We start from the raw sequence: 24691 nt of genomic DNA, 5'->3' as shown, positions 1-24691 counted from the left end.
ATCGGCTTGAACAGTGACGCGATTTGGTTTAAAATAATCCTGTGTATATGCATGTACCGTACGCGCGATTTTTGGTCCACTAATATGCGGCCACGTCACCGATCAACAGTGCATAAGAATTTTCTCCAATGGAATCGTGACACCTCATCAGTCAATGTCACATCATCGGTCAATGCCACATCATCATTCCGTCTATGTGAACAGTGTCGTAAACAGTAACATGGACAATATCGTACATGTGAATAGTGTCGTACATGTGAACTGTGCTATTTTTCCTTTTATACTCCTCCTAAGGTTTTCGACTGTCCTGAGTTCAAAAGTGATGTCCGTTTTGCCATCTGATCTCTCGTTCATTGTGAAATGACCATGATACCCCTAAAATGCATAAAATACTTAATTAAAATAAAATACACATAATTAAATTACAAGAGGCTAAAATACATAAAAGTAGAAGTGTTAGGAAAACTTGAAGTGTAAAATGACGATTTTCTCTTTTATAAATATACATTTTCTAACACTCAACAATTATTACGTTATGATTGAACTGATTATGAGTTTTACTGTACATGTGTATTAGATTATAAAATGATTATTGATTTTTAACTTATGGTACTTGAAAATGATTATCATGTACATTATTGTTATTAGTAATCTTATGCATGAGTTTGCTTACCAAGCTGACAGCTAACCCCTCATCTCTAATATTTTGCAGATTGATTTTAGAGATGTGGGCCTTTTTTGTCTAGAGAAGAGAATTTGTTAGCTGAAAAGCTTTGGCATTTTCTAATGAATAAATCGTTGCGACTCTGGTTATTATTTAGACCTGAATTTTTAGTTTGGGGGATTACTGTTATATTTATTATTTTAGAGACTATGTTTCAACTACGGCTAATATTAATTTTCTTTTGAGAATTGCAATAAGATTAACGCTATGAGGTTTCATTCCAAATTTCTCTTGCGATTATTGAGTGAATTTGGGGTGTTATAATTGGTATTAGTTATTCATCAACCTCATATGGCTTATACACTTCTTATCCCAATCATCATATTGCTTTTAATTGCTACAATGGATGAATCATGCTCCAAAATTCAACCCACCTTTTACTTCTCAAGTTGTTCTTTCTCTAGAAGCAAGAGAGGATCCATTTGGTATATAGATGCTAAAGCTTCAGGTCATATAACAAATGACTTAGTTAAGCTCTTTGATCTAAAACCTTATCTTGGATCATAATGACTGCTTGTTGGAAATGGAAATGCATTGCAAATTAAACATGTTGGATCTGTATTGCTTGCTACATTAATACATGACTCATTACTTCTCAACCATGTCCTCTATAGTCTAGACATTATTAAAAAATTATTAAAAATCTCATAATTCTTAACTGATAATGATGTTATTGTTGAATTTGTTGAAATTTTCTATTTTATTAATGGCAGGAAAATATGAATCCTTTTGCATGGAGGGTTAGCAAAAGAGGGCTTGTATCATATTCAAGAAATTTCTTCTTCTCTTCAAGTGTCAAGTGAAGGCTCTTTAATTCAGTGCTGTCAAGATCTTTACAATAAACTTGCGTCCATCTTTGCTACTTTTCATAATTCTAATGTGTTTAGTTCAGTTGCATTTATTGGTATTAATAAGTCATGTAATCAAGTTGTCTTATCAGTGTCTATATTCCTTTTTTATATTAATCTACTTCATTAGAGATTTGATCATCCAGCTCTACACACACTAAAAATTGTTATAAAGACTTGTAATGTATTTGCTAGTATTAATAAAACCGTGGATCTTAGCTTTTGTAATGCTTGTCAATATGGCAAGAATCGTCTTAAACATGTTGATTCTGTTATTACTAAAACAACAACACCATTACGATTATTTTATGCTAATCTTTGGGGGTTTCACACATTATTTCTACTCAAGGTTACAATTATAATGTATCAATCTTAGATGATTATAACAGGTTCACATAGATTTTTCCACTGACAACTAATCTGATTCTTTACAAGTTTTTACTACCTCTAAAACCTTAAGTAAAAAGCATCTTGATAAAATGTTAAAAGCAGTTCAAACAGATTATGAGGTGAATGCAGATCTTTTTCTTCCCTGTTAACTACTTCTGATATTCACTTCAAGCATCCTTATCCTCATATCTATAATAAAAAAATAGAGAGAAAACATACGCATATAGTTGATATTAGGCTGACCTTGTTAGCTCAATCCAATTCGCCTCTTAGCTTCTAGTGGAATGCATTTCACACTACTATTTTTCTTATAAATAGATTGCCTACTCCTATTTTGAATAACATTTCACTTTATTTCAAACTTTCTAAAAAAAAAATGAGACTACTCTATTCTTGGAGTATTTCGTTGTGCCTGTTACCCTTATCTCAAGCCCTATAGCAAACAAAAACTTGAATTTAGGACATAAAGATGTATTTTTAATAGGTTACAATCCACATCATAAAGGTTATCAATGTTTGCATTCTTCTAGAGAGTCTACATTTCGAATCATGTCACTTTTTATGAAAAATCCTTTCCCTATAAGTCAGGTGTTGATTTCTCCTCTATCTTTGATTCATGTTTGTCAAGTTCTGACAATAAAATGTCAAATTCTGCGATACAAGTCCTTCAAACACCCCATGTATCAACTGATTCCCAAGGTGTTTCACAATAATCATCATAGTAAATATTCTCTTCTCTACCACCTTATAATCCTCTTATATTGGACTCAAACTATAACTCATCAAATTCACTAATCACCAATACAACGTCACATTCTTATTCTCTTATATCTCACTCAAATTATAACTCACCAAATTCACTAATCATCAGTATATTTTCACATTCATTTCTTGATCATGATTTACCTCATTTTCAATTTGCTGGTCATCTTATAATTACTAAGTTTAAGGCTGGCATTTTCAAACCTAAAACCTATCTTACTGCCCTTTTAGCTTAACCAACCAAACCAACCTTAATAACTCAAGTGTTATAAGATCCAAAATGGTTTAATGCTATGCAAGAATAGTTTAATGCTCTTTAGAACAATCATACTTAGATTATAGTGCAGCCAATAACATCATTCAAGATGGTGGGTTTTCAGAATTAATAAACTCAGATGGCTTAATTTCAAGGCACAAAACTAGATTTGTTGCAAAAGGTTTTTATCAAGCTTATAGTGTAAATTACACTGAAACCTTTAGCCCTGTTATTAAGGCTTCTATAGTGAGAATAATTCTGAGTTCAACAGTGATGAGCAAATGGGTTATTAGAAAATTTGATGTTAATAATGTCTTTCTCAATGACATCCTTGTTGAAGTTGTGTACATGGCACAACCAGAGGGTTTTGTTGACCTTTCTAAACCTCATCATATATGTAAGCTACAAAAGGTATTGCATGGTCTCAAATAGGCACCTAGAGGCTGTTTTGATAAATTCAAGAGTGCAATGACAACTCAATATGGAACTTTAAGCATTCAAAGCTGGATTCTTCTTTATTTTTTAGATAGGATGCTAGTCACATTTTGCTGGTATTAGCCTATGTTGATGACATTTTATTATCACTGGATCTAATCCTCAAAGTGTATTAAAATGATATTTGCTATACAAGACACATTTGCTCGTGAAGACTTAGGAGAGCTTTCATTATTTCCTTAGCATAGAAGTTAACAAACTTAGGAGAGCTTTCATTATTTCCTTGGCATAGAAGTTAACAAAAGCAAGGAAAGCTCACTTCTCACAAAGTAAATACATGGCCGACTTGCTGGTTAAACATGGTATGAACACATGCAGTCCAAAACCAACTCCAATGGTTACATCTCATTCTCTTACTAAAAACCGAGGAACTATTATCTCAAATGCCTCTTAGTATAGAAGTACTATAGGGGCATTGCAACATGTAACATTGACAAGACCTGAAACAATAATTCAGTGAACAAGTCAATTCAATTTCTTTTCGCCCAACAGATGAGCATTTACAGGCATGCAAAAGACTACTTATGTACTTGAAGGGGACAATTCATTATGGGCTTTAGTTCTCTTCTAATGGCAGTTAGCAGATTAATCACTTTACAGATTCAGATTGGGAATGTGACAAAGATGATAGGAAGTTCTGTGGATTAAAGCTTTTCTCATTGAATGAAAGCTCAAAATTGATCATACACCAATTAGGTGGTGTGAAAATCAAGGAGCAATTTTTTTGGCTACAAATCCAGTGTATCATGCCAAAACCAAACACATTGAGCTGGATATACATTTAATTCATAAAAAAGTTCGAGCTAATCAAAACATAGTCTGTTTTGTTCCTAGTGCTGATCAGACTGCCAACATACTTACTAAAGCTTTGACTTATGGACAGTTTCATTATCTCAGAACCAAGCTGAACATTCGTCCTGAATAGTTCAGCTTGAGGAGGGATGTTACCATGTGTGAAACAGAGAAAGCAGAGCACCACAAGCTCACTCAGTAGTCAAATAGTTGAATAAATCTTAGCTGCAGACATGTCAAAATTAGTTATACATGTCAGCTGCAATTGTGACAAACTCTTTACTGTGTAGAATAGTCTAGTACCTTCTATGATCAATTTGTTAGATTCATTAGAGTTACTATATAAGCTAGGTTGTAGTCATTCTCATTAGTTTCTGATCTATAACAGATTTGAGCATTGTTTCCAGAACTTCTCTTCAAACTTTCCTTTAGTTTCTAGAACTTTCTGTTGAAAGTCATGGCTGGCGCTGGCCATCTAGATGGCCGGTGCCAACCATTCATCATTCAACACGGCCCGCCATTATTGGTGGTGCCGTGTTGAATGACTCCATTAAAAAAAAAAAAGAGCCAAAATTTTGGCTATATAAAGAGGGCTTCCCACCCTCATTTTTCATCCAATCTTGAGAGAGCAATTTAGGGAGTTGAGAGAGAGTTTAAGAGCTTGCATTTATAAGCCTCTTATTTTAGTGATTTGAGAGTTTGGGTGTATTGGAATTTTGGGTAATGAGCTAAAATACTACAATACTTATAACTCCTTTTCACTAGTAAAATATTTCCTTCTGTCTTTGCCCGTGGACGTAGGCTAAAAGCCGAACCACGTAATTTCTGGTGTCCTCTATTGTGTTTGTTCTTTATTTTTCTTCTAATTTTATTTTAGCTGCGTGTCTGCTTCACCCACCAATTTCCTAACAGTGGTATCAGAGCTATTGGTTGTATTTTTTTGGAGTCAGAAACTGTTCACGTAAGGGGTACTATTCACGTATATGGCACTGTATATGTATACGATACTATTCACGTATACGATATTGTTCACGTATACGGTTTTGTTCACGTATACGGTACTATTCACGTATACGGCACTATTCACGTGAAACGGTGGAAGCGATCCAAGAATTTTGCGGTGCAAAGCAGGGAATAGTGGTGTGAGTAAAGCAACTGTGTGATTTTGTACATGTCTAGGAAAGTTTTGTCACAAAGGCGATAAAAGCTTAAGGAGTCTGGGTTTTAAGTGGGACCATTGTGACCCCTCCAGTCTTTCCTGGGAACTTTCCTGGTATGCATTCTCACACATACTCACAACTATTCAAGGTGGTACACTAGCTTGTGTGCAGTATTTATCAACAAAATGGCGGCAAAGTATGAAATTGAGAAGTTTAACGGAAATAATTTTTCGTTGTGGAAAATGAAGATGAAAGCTGTATTGAGGAAAAATAATTGCTTGGTAGCAATTGGAGAAAGGCCCATGGAGATAACTGATGACAAGTGGAACGAGGTAGACGGCAGCGCCATTTCTGATCTACACTTGGCACTTGCAGATGGAGTATTATCCAGTGTGGCAGAGAAAAATACAGCGAAGGAAATATGGGATACTCTCACAAAATTATACGAGGCCAAGTCACTACACAATAAAATCTTCTTGAAGAGAAAACTCTATACTCTTCGAATGGCAGAATCTACAATGGTGACCGACCACATCAACACCTTGAAGACTCTATTTTCACAACTCACAATATTGGGTCATAATATAGAGGAAAATGAACGTGCAGAACTTCTACTTCAAAGTCTACCAGATTCGTATGATCAACTCATCATCAACCTGACGAACAACAATCCAGTGGACAGTCTAGTTTTCGACGATGTTGCAGCCTCCGTATTAAATGATGAGAGCAGGCGGAAAAATAAGGAAAACAGACAAGCAAGTTCGCAGCAAGCGGAGGCGCTATCGGTGACGAGAGGAGATCAACAGAACGTGGCCCCAGTGGGAGTCAAAGTCATGGTAGATCAAAATCCAGAAGTAAGAAGAATATTAAATGCTACAACTGTGGCAAGAAAGGGCATGTCAAGAAAGAGTGTTGGAGTAACCAGAAGAGAAAAGAGGGCAAAGAACCTGAGTCATCAAATGCTCAGGGGTGTGCAGCAAGTATCTCGGATGATGGCGAAATTCTCTACAGTGAGGCAACAACTGTTTCAGAAGGCAGAAAATGACTTTCTGATGTTTGGCTTATAGACTCAGGAGCTACCTAGCACATGACCTCTAGGAGAGAATGGTTCCACACATATGAACCTATCTCAGGAGGATCTGTATATATAGGTAACGATCATGCCTTGGAGATCGCTGGTATTGGTACTATCAAAATAAAAATGTTTGATGGTACAATTCGCACAATTGGGGAGGTACGACATGTCAACGGCCTGAAGAAAAATCTATTGTCTTTGGGACAAATAGACAATCATGGGTGCAAAACTCATGTGGAGAATGGAATTATGAAGATCGTTAAAGGCGCGCTTGTATTGATGAAGGCAGAAAAGATCGGTGTTAATCTATTCATGCTTAAAGGAGAAACACTACATGAGGCTAATGCGTGTGTCGCATCAAATGGAGAAGAGTCAACGATGATGTGGCATCTCAAACTTGGTCACATGTCAGAACAAGGCTTGAAGATTCTCTCTGAACGAAAATTACTTCCGGGGCTCAAATCGGTAAGTTTACCATTTTGCGAGCATTGTGTTACAAGTAAGCAGTATAGATTAAAGTTCAGTAGATCTATTGCTAGAAGTAAATGCATTCTAGACTTGATTCATTCTGATGTTTGGGAATCACCGGATATATCCATGGGAGGTGCAAAGTACATGGTGACTTTCATTGATGATTATTCCAGAAGATGTTGGGTGTATCCAATTAGGAAAAAGTCAGATGTATTTCTAGTGTTTAAAGAATATAAAATGCGGGTGGAACTTGAATCTAGTAAAAAGATCAAGTGCTTGAGGACAGATAATGGTGGAGAGTATACAGACGGCGAGTTTCTTACTTTCTGTAAGCAAGAAGGTATTCAGAGGCAGTTCACGGTAGCATACACTCTTCAACAAAACGGAGTGGCAGAGCGGATGAACAGAACTCTTATAGAAATAATAAGAGCTATGTTGAGGACTGCTGGTCTACCCAATTCATTCTGGGCAGAAGCAGCCAAAACTGCCTGTTATATAGTAAATCGGTCGCCATCTACAGCTATTGGGTTGAAGACGGCGATAGAGATATGGACTGGAAAGCCAGCTGATTATTCCTACCTACATGCATTTGGATGTCCTGTGTACGTGATGTACAATGCCTAAGAAAGAACAAAGCTGGATGCAAAATCTAGAAGATGTATTTTCTTGGGGTATGCTGATGGAGTAAAGGGGTATCGTCTGTGGGACCCCACTGCCCACAAGATCATCATCAGCAGAGATGTTATCTTTGTAGAAGATCAACTGCAAAGAAAAGATGGAGATGATGGCACTGTAAAAGAAAAGTCAGAGACTGTACCAGTATATGTTGAAAATAATCTAGAAGATTCAGATTCTTCGGAAGCAGCACCAGAGCACGAAGAACAAGAACTAGTCGAGTTTGAGGCTCCAGAAGTTCGTCGGTCAACTCGTGAGAGACGACCGTCGGCGTGGCACTCGGAGTATGTCACAGAGATCAACGTTGCATACTGTCTTCTAACAGAGGATGGAGAGCCTTCAACTTTCCATGAAGCTTTAAACAGCTCAGATGTTGCTTTGTGGATAACAGCAATGCAGGAAGAAATTGAAGCTCTACACAAGAACAAGACATGGGAACTTGTACCACTACCACGTGGAAGAAAAGCCATTGGAAACAAATGGGTCTACAAGATCAAACGTGATGGCAATGATCAAGTGGAGCGGTATTGTGTGAGATTGGTGGTGAAAGGATATGCTCAGAAAGAAGGTATTGACTTCAACGAGATATTTTCTCCGGTGGTTCGACTCACAACAGTCAGAGTAGTCTTGGCGATGTGTGCTACATTTGACTTACATCTTGAGCAGTTGGATATGAAAACTGCATTTCTTCATGGAGAACTTGAAGAAGAAATATATATGCTCCAACCAGAAGGTTTTGCAGAAAAAGGAAAGGAGAACTTAGTTTGCAGGTTGAACAAATCTCTATACGGTCTCAAACAGGCGCCGAGGTGTTGGTATAAGAGATTTGATTCCTTCATCATGAGCCTTGGATACAACAGACTCAGTTCAGATCATTGTACATAATACAAGAGGTTTGAAGATAATGATTTCATCATTTTGCTGTTGTATGTGGATGACATGTTGGTAGCAGGTCCCAACAAAGATTGAATCCAAGAATTGAAGGCACAGTTGGCTAGAGAGTTTGAAATGAAGGACTTGGGACCAGCAAACAAGATTCTAGGGATGCAAATTCACTGAGACAGAAATAACAAGAAGATTTGGCTTTCGCAGAAGAATTATTTGAAGAAAATCTTGCGGCGCTTCAACATGCAAGATTGTAAGTCAATTTCTACCCCACTTCCTGTTAATTTCAAATTATCCTCAAGTATGTGTCCTAGCAATGAAGCAGAGAGGAAGGAGATGTCTCGAGTACCGTATGCATCAGCAGTGGGAAGTTTAATGTTCGCTATGATATGTACAAGACCGGACATTGCACAAGCAGTGGGAGCAGTCAGTCGATACATGGCGAATCCTGGTGAAGAGCATTGGATAGCTGTGAAGAGGATTCTAAGATACATCAGAGGAACCTTAGATGTTGCATTATGTTATGGAGGATCAGAATTTACTGTCAGGGGCTATGTGGATTCAGATTTTGCAGGAGACCTTAATAAAAGGAAATCCACTACTGGTTATGTGTTTGCACTTGCAGGAGCAGCTGTAAGCTGGGTTTCGAAACTGCAGACCGTTGTGGCTTTATCTACAACAGAAGCAGAATATATGGCAGCTACACAAGCTTGCAAGGAAGCTATTTGGATACAAAGGTTATTGGAGGAGCTCGGGCACAAACAACATAAAATTCCTGTGTTTTGTGACAGTCAGAGTGCCTTGCACATTGCAAGGAATCCAGCCTTTCATTCCAGAACAAAGCACATAGGAGTTCAGTATCACTTCGTTCGAGAAGTAGTGGAAGATGGAAGTGTGGATTTACAGAAAATCCATACGAAGGAGAACCTAGCAGATGTTTTGACCAAGCCAATAAATGCTGACAAGTTTATCTGGAGTAGATTCTCTTGTGGCCTAGCAGAAACGTAGGCAACATGATTATGGCGAAGCAGAAAGGATGGTGTGGAGATTAATTGCTTTTCACTCTAATCTCCAAGTGGGAGAATGTTGAAAGTCATGGCTGGCGCCGGCCATCTAGATGGCCGGTGCCAACCATTCAACATTCAGCACAGCCTGCCATTATTGGTGGTGCCGTGTTGAATGACTCCATTAAAAAAAAAAAAAAAGAGCCAAAATTTTGGCTATATAAAGAGGGCTTCCCACCCTCATTTTTCATCCAATCTTGAGAGAGCAATTTAGGGAGTTGAGAGAGAGTTTAAGAGCTTGCATTTATAAGCTCTTATTTTAGTGATTTGAGAGTTTGGGTGTATTGGGGTTTTGGGTAGTGAGCTAAACTACTACAATACTTATAACTCCTTTTCACTAATAAAATATTTCCTTCTGTCTTTGCCCGTGGACGTAGGCTAAAAACTGAACCACGTAATTTCTGGTGTCCTCTATTGTGCTTGTTCTTTATTTTTCTTCTAATTTTATTTTAGCTGCGTGTCTGCTTCACCCACCAATTTCCTAACACTTTCTTGCTTACCAAACACTCATTTTTCTTTCTCGAAAAGTGAACAAGTGATGGAAGTAGATGAGTTTATGAGGATTAACAAGATAATAATGAGCATCAAGTTTACACACTATTGTAAGACGCACGCTTTTACAAAGCATCTCTTACGAAACGTACAACGAGCGCAAAAGGATTGACGTCAGTTTGATCAAATACAATCATAAAGAAAGGAGCAGAGACATAAAAAATGAAGGGCAATAGGCAACCAATCACACAAACCGCAATGGTGATGGCCAAACTGTTAGACAACACGGCATACAAACCCGTCACAAATGCTAGTGTCATTGATACGAGTGCAATCCAAGTGAACCCAATGGCCAAAGGAAGTGTGTCCATAAGTGATTCAGTTTTGCTTCTCCAAAACGACCAAAATATAATGGCGGCTGCAGCCATGGCTGAAGTCATGGCTATGGTATCTGTGATCACAAATGCCTGGAAACTTGCTCTGTGAAGCAGAGTTGCCGTGCCCTCGTCGGGACCATCACTTTTGACGCCCCCTGGAATTGTAAAGGCTGCTGTGAATGTGAATGTGGCTATCAGTGTCGCCATCACCGAGAGTGTTTGAGCCATTTCTTTGCCTTTTTCACCTTCTTCTTTAGAAACCTGCCTTTTCTGTTGGAGTTCTTCGGCAGACAGAGCTCGTTTTGCGTAGGCCGTCTTCAGCGCTTTTAATGTCAAGTGCTGAGTAGAGCAGAGCACGTAAATATATATACAGTTGTTTAAACGAACGCAAGTAACCCCACAATTGAAAAATTTAGAGAAATTACGACATATCTTCTAAAACCAAAATAAAAATGCCCAGACTTGCACAAAGAAGAATAGACGGTTAGGCTAAAGAGAGGGATCCCTTAGAAGGATGGACAATCTAGAACACATCAAAATCCTTGATATAAATCTCTAAATAGTTGTACTAACTCTATGTGTTTTAGGCTTTGTCCTCGGCCGAACACAAATATGGAATTCTAATTAAATAATTAATTATTTGTCAATGCTTTTGTTTGGTTGCTAAATAATTCAATTTTAAAATAAATGTTTTATCAAGGATTCTTCAAGAAATTATGCAAGCTTGTCGATTTGTGCATGTTCGCCTTAACAAGAGTACGAAAGAAAGTGAATGTACCTTTTGGATCTCCTTTCCATCGGCTCTAGTTATCTCAGCAATTTCTAGAGCAATATTGTTTCTGGCGCTGCGGTTTTTTGCCCTGATGTTTACACTCTTATGTCTGGAGAGAGTGAAAACCACATCGCTATGCAAGCCCATTGCAGCCAGATGCAACGGCGTATTTCCATTTCTATCAACTAAGTTAATCAAATTTTCCATTTCAGGGGACTTGAGAATAAATGACACGATATTCCAATTTCCATGTTTAGCAGCAACATGGAGGATGCTGCGATCACTGTTGTCGCGGATCTCAATAGCATCTGGGTATTTGTTGATAAGCAGTTTCAAGACCTTTAGTTTGCCATTCTCTGCGGCCAAGTGAAGAGGCGTCTCACCATTGCAGTCCCGTTTATATGCAAGCTGTTTGCTTTCTTCTAACAAGCGTTGTGCCATTTTAACATTACCCGAGGCCGCTGCATAATGAAGAGGATTCCTCTGGTGCCAGTCTAACCGATCGATGAGTTCTTTGTTTGTTCCCAGTATCTTGACCATGATATCTATAAATTGCAGGAATTGCATGCCTTCAGAAAAATCTCAAACTATATATACTGAAGACATTCGTTTAAAGAAATGAAAAATTAATTAATCACGGGCCGGCTCACCATAGTTTTGCCTCATGACAACAAAATGAAGAAGTGTCAGTTCATCTGGCAATCTAGTGGTGTTGAGAGACTCGGGACTTTTATCGATGATGAAACATGCACTATCATTTAACCTTGCATCAATGGCGATTGAGAGTGGGGTCTGGTAAGCTTTATTAATATAGCTACTCGGAACACTATCCTTTTCAACCAGAATCCGAATCACACGCTTGTGTTGGTTTGTTACAGCGTTATGCAGAGGTGTGTTACCTTCGATATCTCTCATCCGAAAAAGGCTTTCAAGTACCGGAAGGGGACCCGCTTGATTCACCGCAGGCACATATTTCACGATTTCACTAACGATAGCGCGGTTACCAATCCTGGCAGCAATATGCAGCGGAGTCTCATCCATCAGGTTTTTCTGACGGAGAAGTGAGTAATGGAGTCTCAAGGCAATAAAATTCTGTTGCCTCAGAATCTCCCGTATCACTTGTTGGTTTCTGAATCTGACAGCCATATGCAGGACTGTGTTTCCTCCGGGACTTGAGGTACTGAAAATATTCTGACGAAGTGCGAGTTGCTTGATTTTATTTTCATCCCCATTTCTCAGTACCTCGAGTAGTTCTTGATCCATTATCGATTCTCTGTACGTACGAATTCAGCTATGACAACGATTATTGATGTAGCATTACATAGAGAAGCAACAAAGAATTAAGGAAGCCGTTTTCGGGAAAAATATCCTTCTATCAAAGCTGATTACACTGAGTTTCTCAACCAACTTAATCATATTGAAAATAAGATTTAAATTAGGTGTGAAAAAATAGGTTACTAGACTTTAAAAGATTTTTTTTTGTTATTTCAAAACATTACGTTTACATTGTTCTAGATTTTGAAAGATTCAAGTTCAAGTCTAACTTGAATTTAAATTACCTGAGTGTGAAAATTGTTAAAAGCTTCAAGGAGTTTGTGAAAAAGGGAGAGGAAAGAGTAAGTGAGAGAGACAAAAAGGATAAGATAAGAGAGGGGATGGAGAAGGAAGCTTCGGGATAGCATGGACTATTGTTGATCTAAAGTTTAATCAAAATCGGTGTACGAAATTTTGAAGTTAAAAATTAAGTTAAATGAAAACATACCTTCCAGAGTCTTGAACCACACAACAAAAGCAAGAATCTCAGGGCAAAGTAGCAGTGCACAGCGCGTAGACCAGAGGAGAGGAGACCAGACGAAATCGGTTTGGCCGAAAGAGAGGACTTTAAAACCTTCTTTTTACTGAAAAAAAAATGACTTATACGAGAATAAATATTCCTATATGATTAATTGGTACTACATGTCATTGATGCAGTTCATATGATTAATTGGTACTACATGTCATTGATGTAGTTCATCTGAAGTCCATCTTAAAAATTTATTAAGGAAGGAGATATTTATTATTATATTATGAGAAATTTTACTCCCGCAGTCACATGGAGAAATGCTAGCTATTTATTAATTTGATTGTTAATTTTTAATTAAACAAACAAACTATCCCCATGAATTTTTTTTTTTTTTTTGGGGAACTTTTTTCAAGTGGAATTTGTTTACACAAATTATAGGATAAAATATCACTCGCTTTTTTTTAATCTTTAAATGATACATTTCAATAAAAAAATGACTTTGACCAAAATATCGCTGTGCGTAGGATAAAATCGAACCCAACGCCCATCGCACTCCAAGTCTTTATTTAGTATATCCATGACGAAAAGTTGGTGAAAAAAGAACAATACTCTTAAGATACCCAAGAATTTTCCCTTCTTTAAATCAACCATTATACCAATACGTTGGTGTCTCAGTTGACGTTAATGATATTTTATTAAGTAGGTGTGTTAATATTGGTTATGCCCTAATGGTTTTGGCGCATTGATCAAGTCCACAATCCCCCAAAAAAACAACACGATAGCTATCATAGCATAGTTAGGTAAAAGGGCAATATGATTATTTGAGTGGGAACCACTTCAAAATAAAAATAAACCTGAATTAAAAATAATGTTTTATTTTCTTTTAATGTATTGGATCGATCATTAGGTTAAAATTTATTTGAAGATACTTAAGTTTAAAACTATTATGCCAATGGGCTATAGGCCCATTGGCACGCCCATGCCCTCGAGCTTTAACAACCTTAAGGGCAAGGGTTCAAGTCCAAACTCAAGGTCAGTACGGAACTTGTATCTTTGTATAATAGGAGTTAATTGGCTCCCCACATTAGAATATGATTGATTTCTCTCTAATATTAATAGTGAGGGTAAATCTCTCTCCAATTTAGTGAGAATTGATATTCGGGTTGTGTTGTAATAGAATTACTCAAGACAAGTCCCAACAGATTTTTTATTGTCAATATCATGATTGTAATATATCAATGTATCAAAAAAAAACTATTATTAAAATTTTTTAATTTTAAATACCAATAAATTAGCGTGCATCTTATACTATGATAATAAATTATTTTCTTCAATTCTCTCTTACTTTTCCCTCCTCTCTCTCTCTTCTCAATGTTACCGTGCTTTAGAAGTTAGGCCACAGGGGAATCGAACAAATGACAATTGATAAAATCACTGCCGACCTCATTCTCTGAAAAAAAAAAAAAAGGAGAAATTTGTTTGTGCGCATGAATAGAGTAAATATATTTTTCTAGAAAAGGAGAGAATAGATGGAAGAAGAAAAATAATCGTTTTTTTTCTTTTTTTTAATATGACATGAAAGATAAACAAATAATTAACAACAGATAGAGAAAGAAGGAGAGAAAGGCAGTGGAGAGCATTAAAAAAACATTGAAGGAAAGAAATATTATTAAAGACAGGAGAGAGAGGGATAAAAAAATATTAATAAAATTAACGATCCATCTCATTTAATCATCACCCTTCAGTTTTTTTTAATCTCTTCAATGTTTTTTAATCTAATGATTGCAAAATTAATTTAAAATTTCGTTCTTTGATCCTGCTTCGTATGGAGATAATTTGTATAGTATTATTTTATATTCCATCTGAACAAACATAAGTATTACCCTACTAAAACATTATATAGTAATTATTTAAGGACGTGGTTGTTTTGATATTCATATAACATTAATCAATACGGTATGAACAATTAAAAATGTCGTCATAATCTATATCTCAATGCCAACAAGATTTAAAAATTGAATTTTTTGATTTATTTTAAAACAAATTATTTCGGTAGACAAAAAAATGTTACATAAATGATCAAATATTAAAATATTATGAGTGAAATTTTTGAATAAGTATCATCGAACTTTTAAAAAATCTTTTAATACATGTCAATTTTTGTTAGCATATAGTCAAAATCTATTTATTATGCGATCGTCTTTACTCATAGGGAGAAAATTCTAATCCAAAATTGTCTGTCTACAATTACCCAATCAGAAGTAGGGTCCGACTACGGTGCAACGGTGGTACGGTACGATCGTTGCATCTAACCGTTGGATTCACTTGAATGGACGGATCCATTGGAATCCAACGGTTGGATGCAATGGTGGCACGATACCACCGTTGCACCATAATTTTCTCCTCAGAACTAAGACTACTTCATTTTAACAGGGGTTTAACGGTATCCTTTCAACCACTGGCATCTGGCAACATGCAGGTGTCAAGGAATAGTATATTCATTATATGCTCTCTTATGAAGAAATTATCGGGTATGAGTTATTAACAGCTCAGAATATCAAACAAAATGAAAACGCAGAAATGATGTAACTATCATCCTATGTAATAGTTTTGTCGCTGTGCTTATAATTATTCACAAACAAACATAATGTGAATTTTGATCAAATACGCGCTGCCGCCTGCCGCACATTTTATGATGCACGATGAAACGCTTGGTGAATTCTTATTAACAGAGCTATGTTTTGGGCCCCACTTCTCATTGGATGAGAACACACCACACATCTCGTCGCGCACTATAAGGTATGTCGGCCCTCAACATAGTGTATTCAGTCACTGCTTTTAATATATAATAAACCAAATGGTCGGCTATATATGATTAGCACTTTAGCAGTGAGTAATTTAATTGTTAATTTGTAATTTGGTCACTTTCAGCGCTTAACGCTCAAATTGCATTTATTAAATTAATTATTCATTTGACTTTTTCAGAACGATTGTTAATCTATTATTTGTTATAGGTGGGATTAACTCACAATCCGCATTTTCAGTTGATGTGGTGGGTTATGTCATTTAGTCCCATAAGCATGTTATTTAATAACAACTTCGATATAAAAAAAATTAGAACCTAAATTAAAATTCGTTGTTTAAGAAGATTTGTTATATTAGAAAAACTCTTCTCAAAAGAGAAACTAAAAAAAAGAGAGAGAGAGAGAAAGCCACTTCTATCAAATTAAAATAATATCATTATGCTTATTTGTTGTGCTTATTTCATTGATAGATTTCGTGATCATGTATAAATTGATTTCATTATTAATTACTTACATTTGATTTTTATAATCTAGTCAATAAGTGATCCATATAAAATGTCACATCAGTGAGTATCTTTATTAAATATTTTATCTATGTAAACATAACATTACTAAAAAAATCATTGGTAAAGAAAGCTTACTCTATTATGTCTGATCATCTTGTACACAAATAAAATTAGCATTTAGCCATTTTAGCTCTGAAATTCAATTCAGCAATTTTATTCTGTTGAGCGAAGTAATAAAAAATACAAATCAAGCACCTGCCGTAATGTATATGTAAGAAGATAATCCAAGACTTGCTTGGCTGTAAAGAGCAAAAGGCCTGGGGCTAATTTACAATCTAACATGCTTCAAATCTGTTTGAAAGGGGAAAAAGCCTGTCGGGGTGAGGGTGCCAACCCAATCTATAATGATTTTGTTGTGCTGTGCTGATTATACAATGTACCCTTATTGCCATAATATAAATGCTCGATCGCTCTGGGGATGATGATCCGTTGGTAAGTCAGCTCACATTTGGATAAATCTTCGCTGAGGTGGAGAATTGTTGAAAAGTTGACAAAACATGGTGACAAATTGGCCAAAGTTGGCACCAAACCTTGGAAATTTGACACATGCATGTGGCTAAGCATGCAAAGCTTGAAAAGTTGGCACCAACCCTTAGAAATTTGGATGAAGCATGTGGTTGGAATCGTGGAAATTGAAGCCAAAGGAGTTGGTGAAGCATATGACAATTTGACAAATTCACAACAACTTTGACAATTTGACAAATTGTTGGTGAGCGCCGAATTTGTAATAGTGCAAAATACCTCCTATAAATACAGGGGGTTTTTCATTTGTTAAGCTTATAAGTTTTTAAGTTTTTGAGAGTTTTGAGACTGTGAGCAATTGGAGAGTGTGTGTGAGAGTACTGTGTGTATTTGGGTTCTGGAAAAATGAGATTTCTTTACTCAAATTTGTACTCAAATAATTGTTAATATTACAATTATTTTTCTCTTGCTCCCGTGAACGTAGGCATATTGCAAACCACGTAAATTTTGTGTCTTTTATTTTTCTATAATTATTTGATGCGCTTGATTCCGCATTCCACGCACAATAGATATCAATAACAAATAATAGATTTTCCACCCCATCTTGCCATAATATAAATGCTTGATCACTCTGCCCATCCGACAGCCTACAATTATTAAAATTGTTAACTTCATATAAAAAGTCACACCCCATTGGCGCAAAGGAAGACTAAAATTGTAAAAATTATCTTTCCAGCGGATAAAATCAAAAGTCTCATAACCCTCAAATTTAACTTTTTTTTTTTTGGGCTATAGGCTAATGCAACTGTGTCAAAGACGTTAAGGGACCAGTTGACAATTCAAAAGAGAGAGGATTTAGATATGGTTGGTTCAACTTAAATTCTTAACCTAAACTTATTACTTAAATTCGAGATGTATTAAAATTTCAATGCCGTAGATTTAAAGCCAAAATGTGACAAATGTATCATCATTCATCTACCATGGGATTGAATATATTTAATGAAAAAAATTTATTTCATTGTTTTAAGTAAAAAATAAATTACCCACCCTTTAGACATAACTTAGTTGATTAATTTGAAAACTTTTTCTTTTGATTGATTTATTTATAGATTGACATGGATAATAACACTGCTTTTATGTCTGCTTCTTTGGTGATTGATTTGGTTTATGGTTAAGGGTGGTGGAAATTGACTCTATGTTGATTGTGCTCTTTTTCTTAGAACGAACTCTTAGGCCTCCCCGGCAACTTCGTAATCGTTGGGTCAATTGTCGTAAGAAATTTTGTAATATGAACTTCAGATGCACTCATGGTTCCAGCCATAAGTTCTTAGGGATGATAAAATTCTCCACAGGTAGGGATGGCAAAATTCTCCATGGGTTAGAGGCCCTATGGAGTCCCACCCAAATGGGGAAAATTTTGAATAATTTTTGGGGAATAGGGTGGAGAGTGGGGGAAAAATAATCCTCAAATTCTTAATGGGGTTGGGTTTGGTTTTGTACTCCCCACCCCACCCCCACCCTAATCCCCATTATATATAAATATGTTTTTAATTCTTATTTAATAATTTTTATTTTATCAACTATAATGTCAATTAATAATTTTTTTTAATCTTTTTGTAATATAAACATGATATGAATAAAAGAAAATCCTACAATATAATTTTTTTTCAACTCTAAAACATTGTTATGTTTTTTTTTCTCTCTTTTAAGGTATTGTTCTCTTCAAATATTTTTCAGTTTTGATAGCATTTTAAGATATTGTTTCAAATTTTTAGAGATTTTTTTAAAAATAATTTAAATACTTTATAATATGGTAATGATTTTATTTTAAGTCTCTAATTTTTAATTTTCTAAAATTGTATATTTATACTTGCTATAAAATAGGCAAATGGGAAATGGGGTGGGGATGATAAAATCATTCCCCACATGGGGATTCTCCATCCCCACGCCACTAAATTTATTGGAAAATGAAACGACGAATGAAGGCAAAATTTTTTAATGGGATGGGGAATGGGGTAGGTCTCCCCACCCCTACCCCACTCTATTGCCATCCCTGTAAATTCCACCACCCTTTTCTATTTTAATAAATTTCCTTGCTTCGTCAAGGCTTTTCATAAAATAAAATAAAATAAAATAATTTGATGTTTAATTCATCTTAAAAAATAAATTGTATCTTAAGATTACGGTGTTGGTTGATTTTATTTTTTTATTATTAATATGATAATATTGCGTCAGATTTCATATTAATAAAACGATTTCTTTTTTTTTTTTTAAATATCTTCTCACCATCTAAGCTTAACTCTTGAAAACAGTTAAAAAAAAAAAAACGGTTCAGGAAAGGAAACGACCAATTTGCATATTATAAAAAATTGTCGCTAATTAATTAATCAAGGACGAGAAATTACCCTCTTCAAAGAGAAGTGCGGACCCAAAATCAGTGACCTTCAAAAGAGCATTGTCATCCCTGCTGATGAAGGAGAAATTCTCAGGTTTGAGATCCCTGTGCATAACGCCCATGGAGTGGCAGACATTCACAGCATTCACAATAACCCTGAGTACAGGGGCTGCATCTCTCTCACTATAATAACTCTTGGCAATAATCCTATCAAACAGATCACCACCTTGACATAATTCCATAACCACATGCACAGCTGTCTCATCCTCATGAGCACTCTTTAACTCGACAATGTTAGGCTGCCCGCTCGAGAGCTGTCTTATCTGAATCTCTCTTCTGATCATCATATCATTTTCTGCATATTTCGTCTTTGGCTTCTTAGCCATAGACTTGCAAGCAAATTGCCTATTGGTTGAATTCTCAGTACATAAATAACTCACGCCAAATTGACCCCTACCCAACATTCTACCGAAAGTGAAATGTAACATAACATCTTCATAAGGTTTACCAAGAATTGGATCGCGTTGGCTTTTGCTTACACTACACCCCATTGATTCTGCTAAAGACTGCTCAAGTACTGATCTTTAAAAATTAAAACCAAACTAGAAACCCAATAGAGGATTAAGGTAAGCGAAGGAATAAAACCGGGATAATGATTTTCCAAGAGTATGCAGGACCTGAGATATATAAATTAAAGTGATATATATAATTATTTGAAATTAATCAATGATAACCAAAGAAAAAAAAATTAAATTATCAAACTTTATCAAATGGATGTCAAATAAAGTGGCCATCTAGATGGTCTAAAGCAGCCATCTAGATGGTCAGCTTGCAGCAAGTTTGAAAGAATGGTGGCACACGGCTTTGTAGATTGAATTTGATGAACACGGTTTTGATGAAGAATTTGGTGAACACGGCTTTAACTTTCTTGGCCATCATTTTGCTATAAATACAAGTGCAAATGAAGAGCTTATTCATTCCATTCTAAGAGCAATTTAGCAGTTGAGAGAGAGTTTAGAGAGCTTGAATTTATAAGCTCTTGTTATAGTGATTTAAAGAGTTTGGATGTATTGGGGTTTTGAGAAGTGAGCTAAAATACTACAATACTTGTAACTCCTTTTCACTAGTAAAATATTTCCTTCTGTCTTCACCCGTGGATGTAGGCTAAAAGCCGAACCACGTAATTTTTGGTGTCCTCTAGTGTGCTTGTTCTTTATTTTCTTTCCAATTTTACTTTAGCTGCGTGTTTGCTTCATCCACCAATTACCTAACAGTGGTATCAGAGCTATTGGTTGTATTTTTGGAGTCAGTCACTATTCACGTATACGGTACTGTTCACGTATACGGTACTGTTCACGTATACGGCACTATTCATGTATACGGTACTGTTCACGTATATGGCACTATTCACGTATACAGTACTATTCACGTGAAACGGTGGGAGCGATCCAAGAATTTTGCAGTGCAAAGTAGGGAATAGTGGTGTGAGTAAAACAACTGTGTGGTTTTTGTACATGTTTAGGAAAGTTCTGTCACAAAGGCGATAAGAGCTTAAGGAGTCTGGGTTTTAAGTGGGACCATTGTAACCCCTCCAGTCTTTCCTGGAAACTTTCCTGGTGTGCATTCTCACACATACTCACAACTATTTAAGGTAGTACACTAGCTTGTGTGCGGTATTTATCAACAAAATGGCGGCAAAGTATGAAATTGAGAAGTTTAACGGAAATAATTTTTCGTTGTGGAAAATGAAGATGAAAACTGTATTGAGGAAAAATAATTGCTAGGCACCAATTGGAGAAAGGCCCATGGAGATAACTGATGACAAGTGGAACGAGGTAGACGGCAACGCCATTTCTGATCTACACTTGGCACTTGCGGATGGAGTATTATCCAGTGTGGCAGAGAAAAATACGGCGAAGGAAATATGGGATACTCTCACAAAATTGTATGAGGCCAAGTCACTACACAACAAAATCTTCTTGAAGAGAAAACTCTATACGCTTCGAATGGCGAAATCTACAATGGTGACCGACCACATCAACACATTGAAGACTCTATTTTCACAACTCACAACATTGGGTCATAATATAGAGGAAAATGAACGTGCAGAGCTTCTACTTCAAAGTCTACCAGATTCGCATGATCAACTCATCATCAACCTGACGAACAACAATCCAGTGAAAAGTCTAGTTTTCGACGATGTTGCAGCCTCCGTATTAAATGAGGAGAGCAAGCGAAAAAATAAGGAAAACAGACAAGCAAGTTCGCAGCAAGCAGAAGCGCTATCGGTGACGAGAGGGAGATCAACGGAACGTGGCCCTAGTGGGAGTCAAAATCAGGGTAGATCAAAATTCAGAAGTAAGAAGAATGTTAAATGCTACAAATGTGGCAAGAAAGGGCACGTCAAGAAAGAATGTTGGAGTAACCAGAAGAGAAAAGAGGGCAAAGAACCTGAGTCATCAAATGCTCAGGGTTGTGTAGCAAGTACCTCGGATGATGGCGAAATTCTTTACAGCGAGGCAACAACTGTTTCAGAAGGCAGAAAATAACTGTCTGATGTCTGGCATATAGACTCAGGAGCTACCTGGCACATGACCTCTCGGAGAGAATGGTTCCACACATATGAACCTATCTCAGGAGGATCTGTATATATGGGTAATGATCATGCCTTGGAGATCGCTGGTATTGGTACTATCAAAATAAAAATGTTTGATGGTACAATTCGTACAATTAGAGAGGTACGACATGCCAATGGCCTGAAGAAAAATCTATTGTCTTTGGGACAAATGGATAGCCATGGGTACAAAACTCATGTGGAGAATGAAATAATGAAGATCGTTAAAGGTGCGCTTGTATTGATGAAGGCAGAAAAGATCGGTGCTAATTTATTCATGCTTAAAGGAGAAATACTATAGGAGGCTGATGCGTGTGTCGCGTCAAATAGAGAAGAATCAACGATGATGTGGCATCTCAAACTTGGCCACATGTCAGAACAAGGCTTGAAGATTCTCTCTGAGCGAAAATTGCTTCCAGGGTTCAAATCGGTAAGTTTACCATTTTGCGAGCATTGTGTTATAAGTAAGCAGCATAGATTAAAATTCAGTAGATCTATTGCTAGAAGTAAATGCATTCTAGACTTGATTCATTCTGATGTTTGGGAATCACCGGATATATCGATGGGAGGTGCAAAGTACATGGTGACTTTCATTGATGATTATTCCAGAAGATGTTGGGTGTATCCAATTAGGAAAAAGTCAGATGTATTTCTAGTGTTTAAAGAATACAAAATGCGGGTGGAACTTGAATCTAGTAAAAAGATCAAGTGCTTGAGGACAGATAATGGTGGAGAGTATACAGACGGCGAGTTTCTTGCTTTCTATAAGCAATAAGGTATTCAGAGGCAGTTCACGGTAGCATACACTCCTCAACAAAACGGTGCTGGTCTACCCAATTCATTCTGGGCAGAAGCAGCCAAAACTGCCTATTATATAGTAAATCGGTCGCCATCTACAGCTATTGGGTTGAAGACGGCGATGGAGATGTGGACTGGAAAGCCAGCTGATTATTCCTACCTACATGCATTTGGATGTCCTGTGTACGTGATGTACAATGCCCAAGAAAGAACAAAGCTGGATGCAAAATCTAGAAGATGTATTTTCTTGGGGTATGCTGATGGAGTAAAGGGGTATCGTCTGTGGGACCCCACTGCCCACAAGATCGTCATCAGCAGAGATGTTATCTTTGTAGAAGATCAACTGCAAAGAAAAGATGGAGATGATGGCACTGTAAAAGAAAAGTCAGAGACTATACCGGTATATTTGGAAAATAATTCAGAAGATTCAAATTCTTCTGAAGCAGCGCCAGAGCACGAGGAACAAGAACCAATCGAGTCCGAGGCTCCAGAAGTTCATCGGTCAACTAGTGAGAGACGACCGCCAACGTGGCACTCGGAGTATGTCACAGAGATCAACGTTGCATACTGTCTTCTAACGGAGGATAGAGAGCCTTCAACTTTCCATGAAGCTTTAAACAGCTCAGATGTTGCTTTGTGGATGACAGCAATGCAGGAAGAAATTGAAGCTTTACACAAGAACAAGACATGGGAACTTGTACCACTACCACGTGGAAAAAAAACCATTGGAAACAAATGGGTCTACAAGATCAAGCGTGATGGCAATGACCAAGTGGAGCGGTATCGTGCAAGATTGGTGGTGAAAGGATATGCTCAGAAAGAAGGTATTGACTTCAACGAGATATTTTCGCCCTTAGTTCGACTCACAACAGTCAGAATAGTCTTGGCAATGTGTGCTACATTTGACCTACATCTAGAGCAGTTAGATATGAAAACTGCATTTCTTCATGGAGAACTTGAAGAAGAAATATATATGCTCCAACTAGAAGGTTTTACAGAAAAAAGAAAGGAGAACTTGGTTTGCAGGTTGAACAAATCTCTATACGATCTCAAACAGGCGCCGAGGTGTTGGTATAAGAGATTTGATTCTTTCATCATGAGCCTTGGATACAACAGACTCAGTTCAGACAATTGTGCATATTACAAGAGGTTTGAAGATAATGATTCCATTATTTTGCTGTTGTATGTGGATGACATGTTGATAGCAGGTCCTAACAAAGATCGAATCCAAGAATTGAAGGCACAGTTAGCTAGAGAGTTTGAAATGAAGGACTTGGGACCAGCAAACAAGATTCTAGGGATGTAAATTCATCGAGACAGAAATAACAGGAAGATTTGGCTTTCGCAGAAGAATTACTTGAAGAAAATCTTGCGACGCTTCAACATGCAAGATTGTAAGTCAATTTCTACCCCACTTCCTGTTAATTTCAAATTATCCTCAAGTATGTGTCCTAGCAATGAAGCAGAGAGGAATGAGATGTCTCGAGTACCGTATGCATCAACAGTGGGAAGTTTAATGTTCGCTATGATATGTACAAGACTGGACATTGCACAAGCAGTGGGAGCAGTCAGTTGATACATGGCGAATCCTGGTGGAGAGCATTGGATAGCTGTGAAGAGGATTCTGAGATACATTAGAGGAACCTCAGATGTTGCATTATGTTATGGAGGATCAGAGTTTACTGTCAGAGGCTATGTAGATTCAGATTTTGCAGGAGACCTTGATAAAAGGAAATCCACTACTGGTTATGTGTTTACACTTGCGGGAGCAGCTGTAAGCTGGGTTTCGAAACTGCAGACCGTTGTGGCTTTATCTACAACAGAAGCAGAGTACATGGCAGCTACACAAGCTTGCAAGGAAGCTATTTGGATACAAAGGTTATTGGAGGAGCTCGGGCACGGACAAGAGAAAATTTTTGTATTTTGTGACAGTCAGAGTGCCTTGCACTTTGCAAGGAATCCAGTCTTTCATTCCAGGACAAAGCATATAGGAGTCCAGTATCACTTCGTTCGTGAAGTAGTGGAAGATGG

The 24691-nt window shown here is 36.9% G+C and overlaps 2 protein-coding genes across 4 annotated transcripts in view; both read right to left on the bottom strand.

Moving 5' to 3' along the window:
* Positions 1-13027, bottom strand: part of LOC18055410 (protein ACCELERATED CELL DEATH 6) — a 41550-nt gene extending 28523 nt beyond the window's left edge. Inside the window, exons 1-4 of one of the 3 annotated variants that reach the window (XM_006452302.2) lie at positions 13001-13027; positions 11889-12511; positions 11245-11783; positions 10215-10805 (exon numbers count right to left, since the gene is read on the bottom strand). In XM_006452302.2, the coding sequence (XP_006452365.1) occupies positions 10215-10805; positions 11245-11783; positions 11889-12501 (1743 nt within the window). In that variant the 5' untranslated portion in view covers positions 12502-12511; positions 13001-13027. Of the gene's footprint in view, positions 1-10214; positions 10806-11244; positions 11784-11888; positions 12512-13000 lie in introns of those variants that run through there. The other 2 variants (XM_024192392.1, XM_024192390.1) reach the window with 2 other exon arrangements.
* Positions 1-19621, bottom strand: part of LOC18055409 (calcium-dependent protein kinase 33) — a 39743-nt gene extending 20122 nt beyond the window's left edge. Inside the window, exon 1 of the mRNA XM_024192394.1 lies at positions 19259-19621. Within this exon, the coding sequence (XP_024048162.1) occupies positions 19259-19595 (337 nt within the window). The 5' untranslated portion in view covers positions 19596-19621. The remainder of the gene's footprint in view (positions 1-19258) is intronic.
* Between the last annotated feature and the right edge of the window lie 5070 nt (positions 19622-24691).

This window comes from Citrus clementina, unplaced genomic scaffold (assembly GCF_000493195.1).
Source record: "Citrus clementina cultivar Clemenules unplaced genomic scaffold, Citrus_clementina_v1.0 scaffold_1, whole genome shotgun sequence".
Taxonomy (NCBI): Eukaryota; Viridiplantae; Streptophyta; class Magnoliopsida; order Sapindales; family Rutaceae; genus Citrus; species Citrus x clementina.
This window is presented reverse-complemented; position numbering and strand designations above follow the sequence as displayed.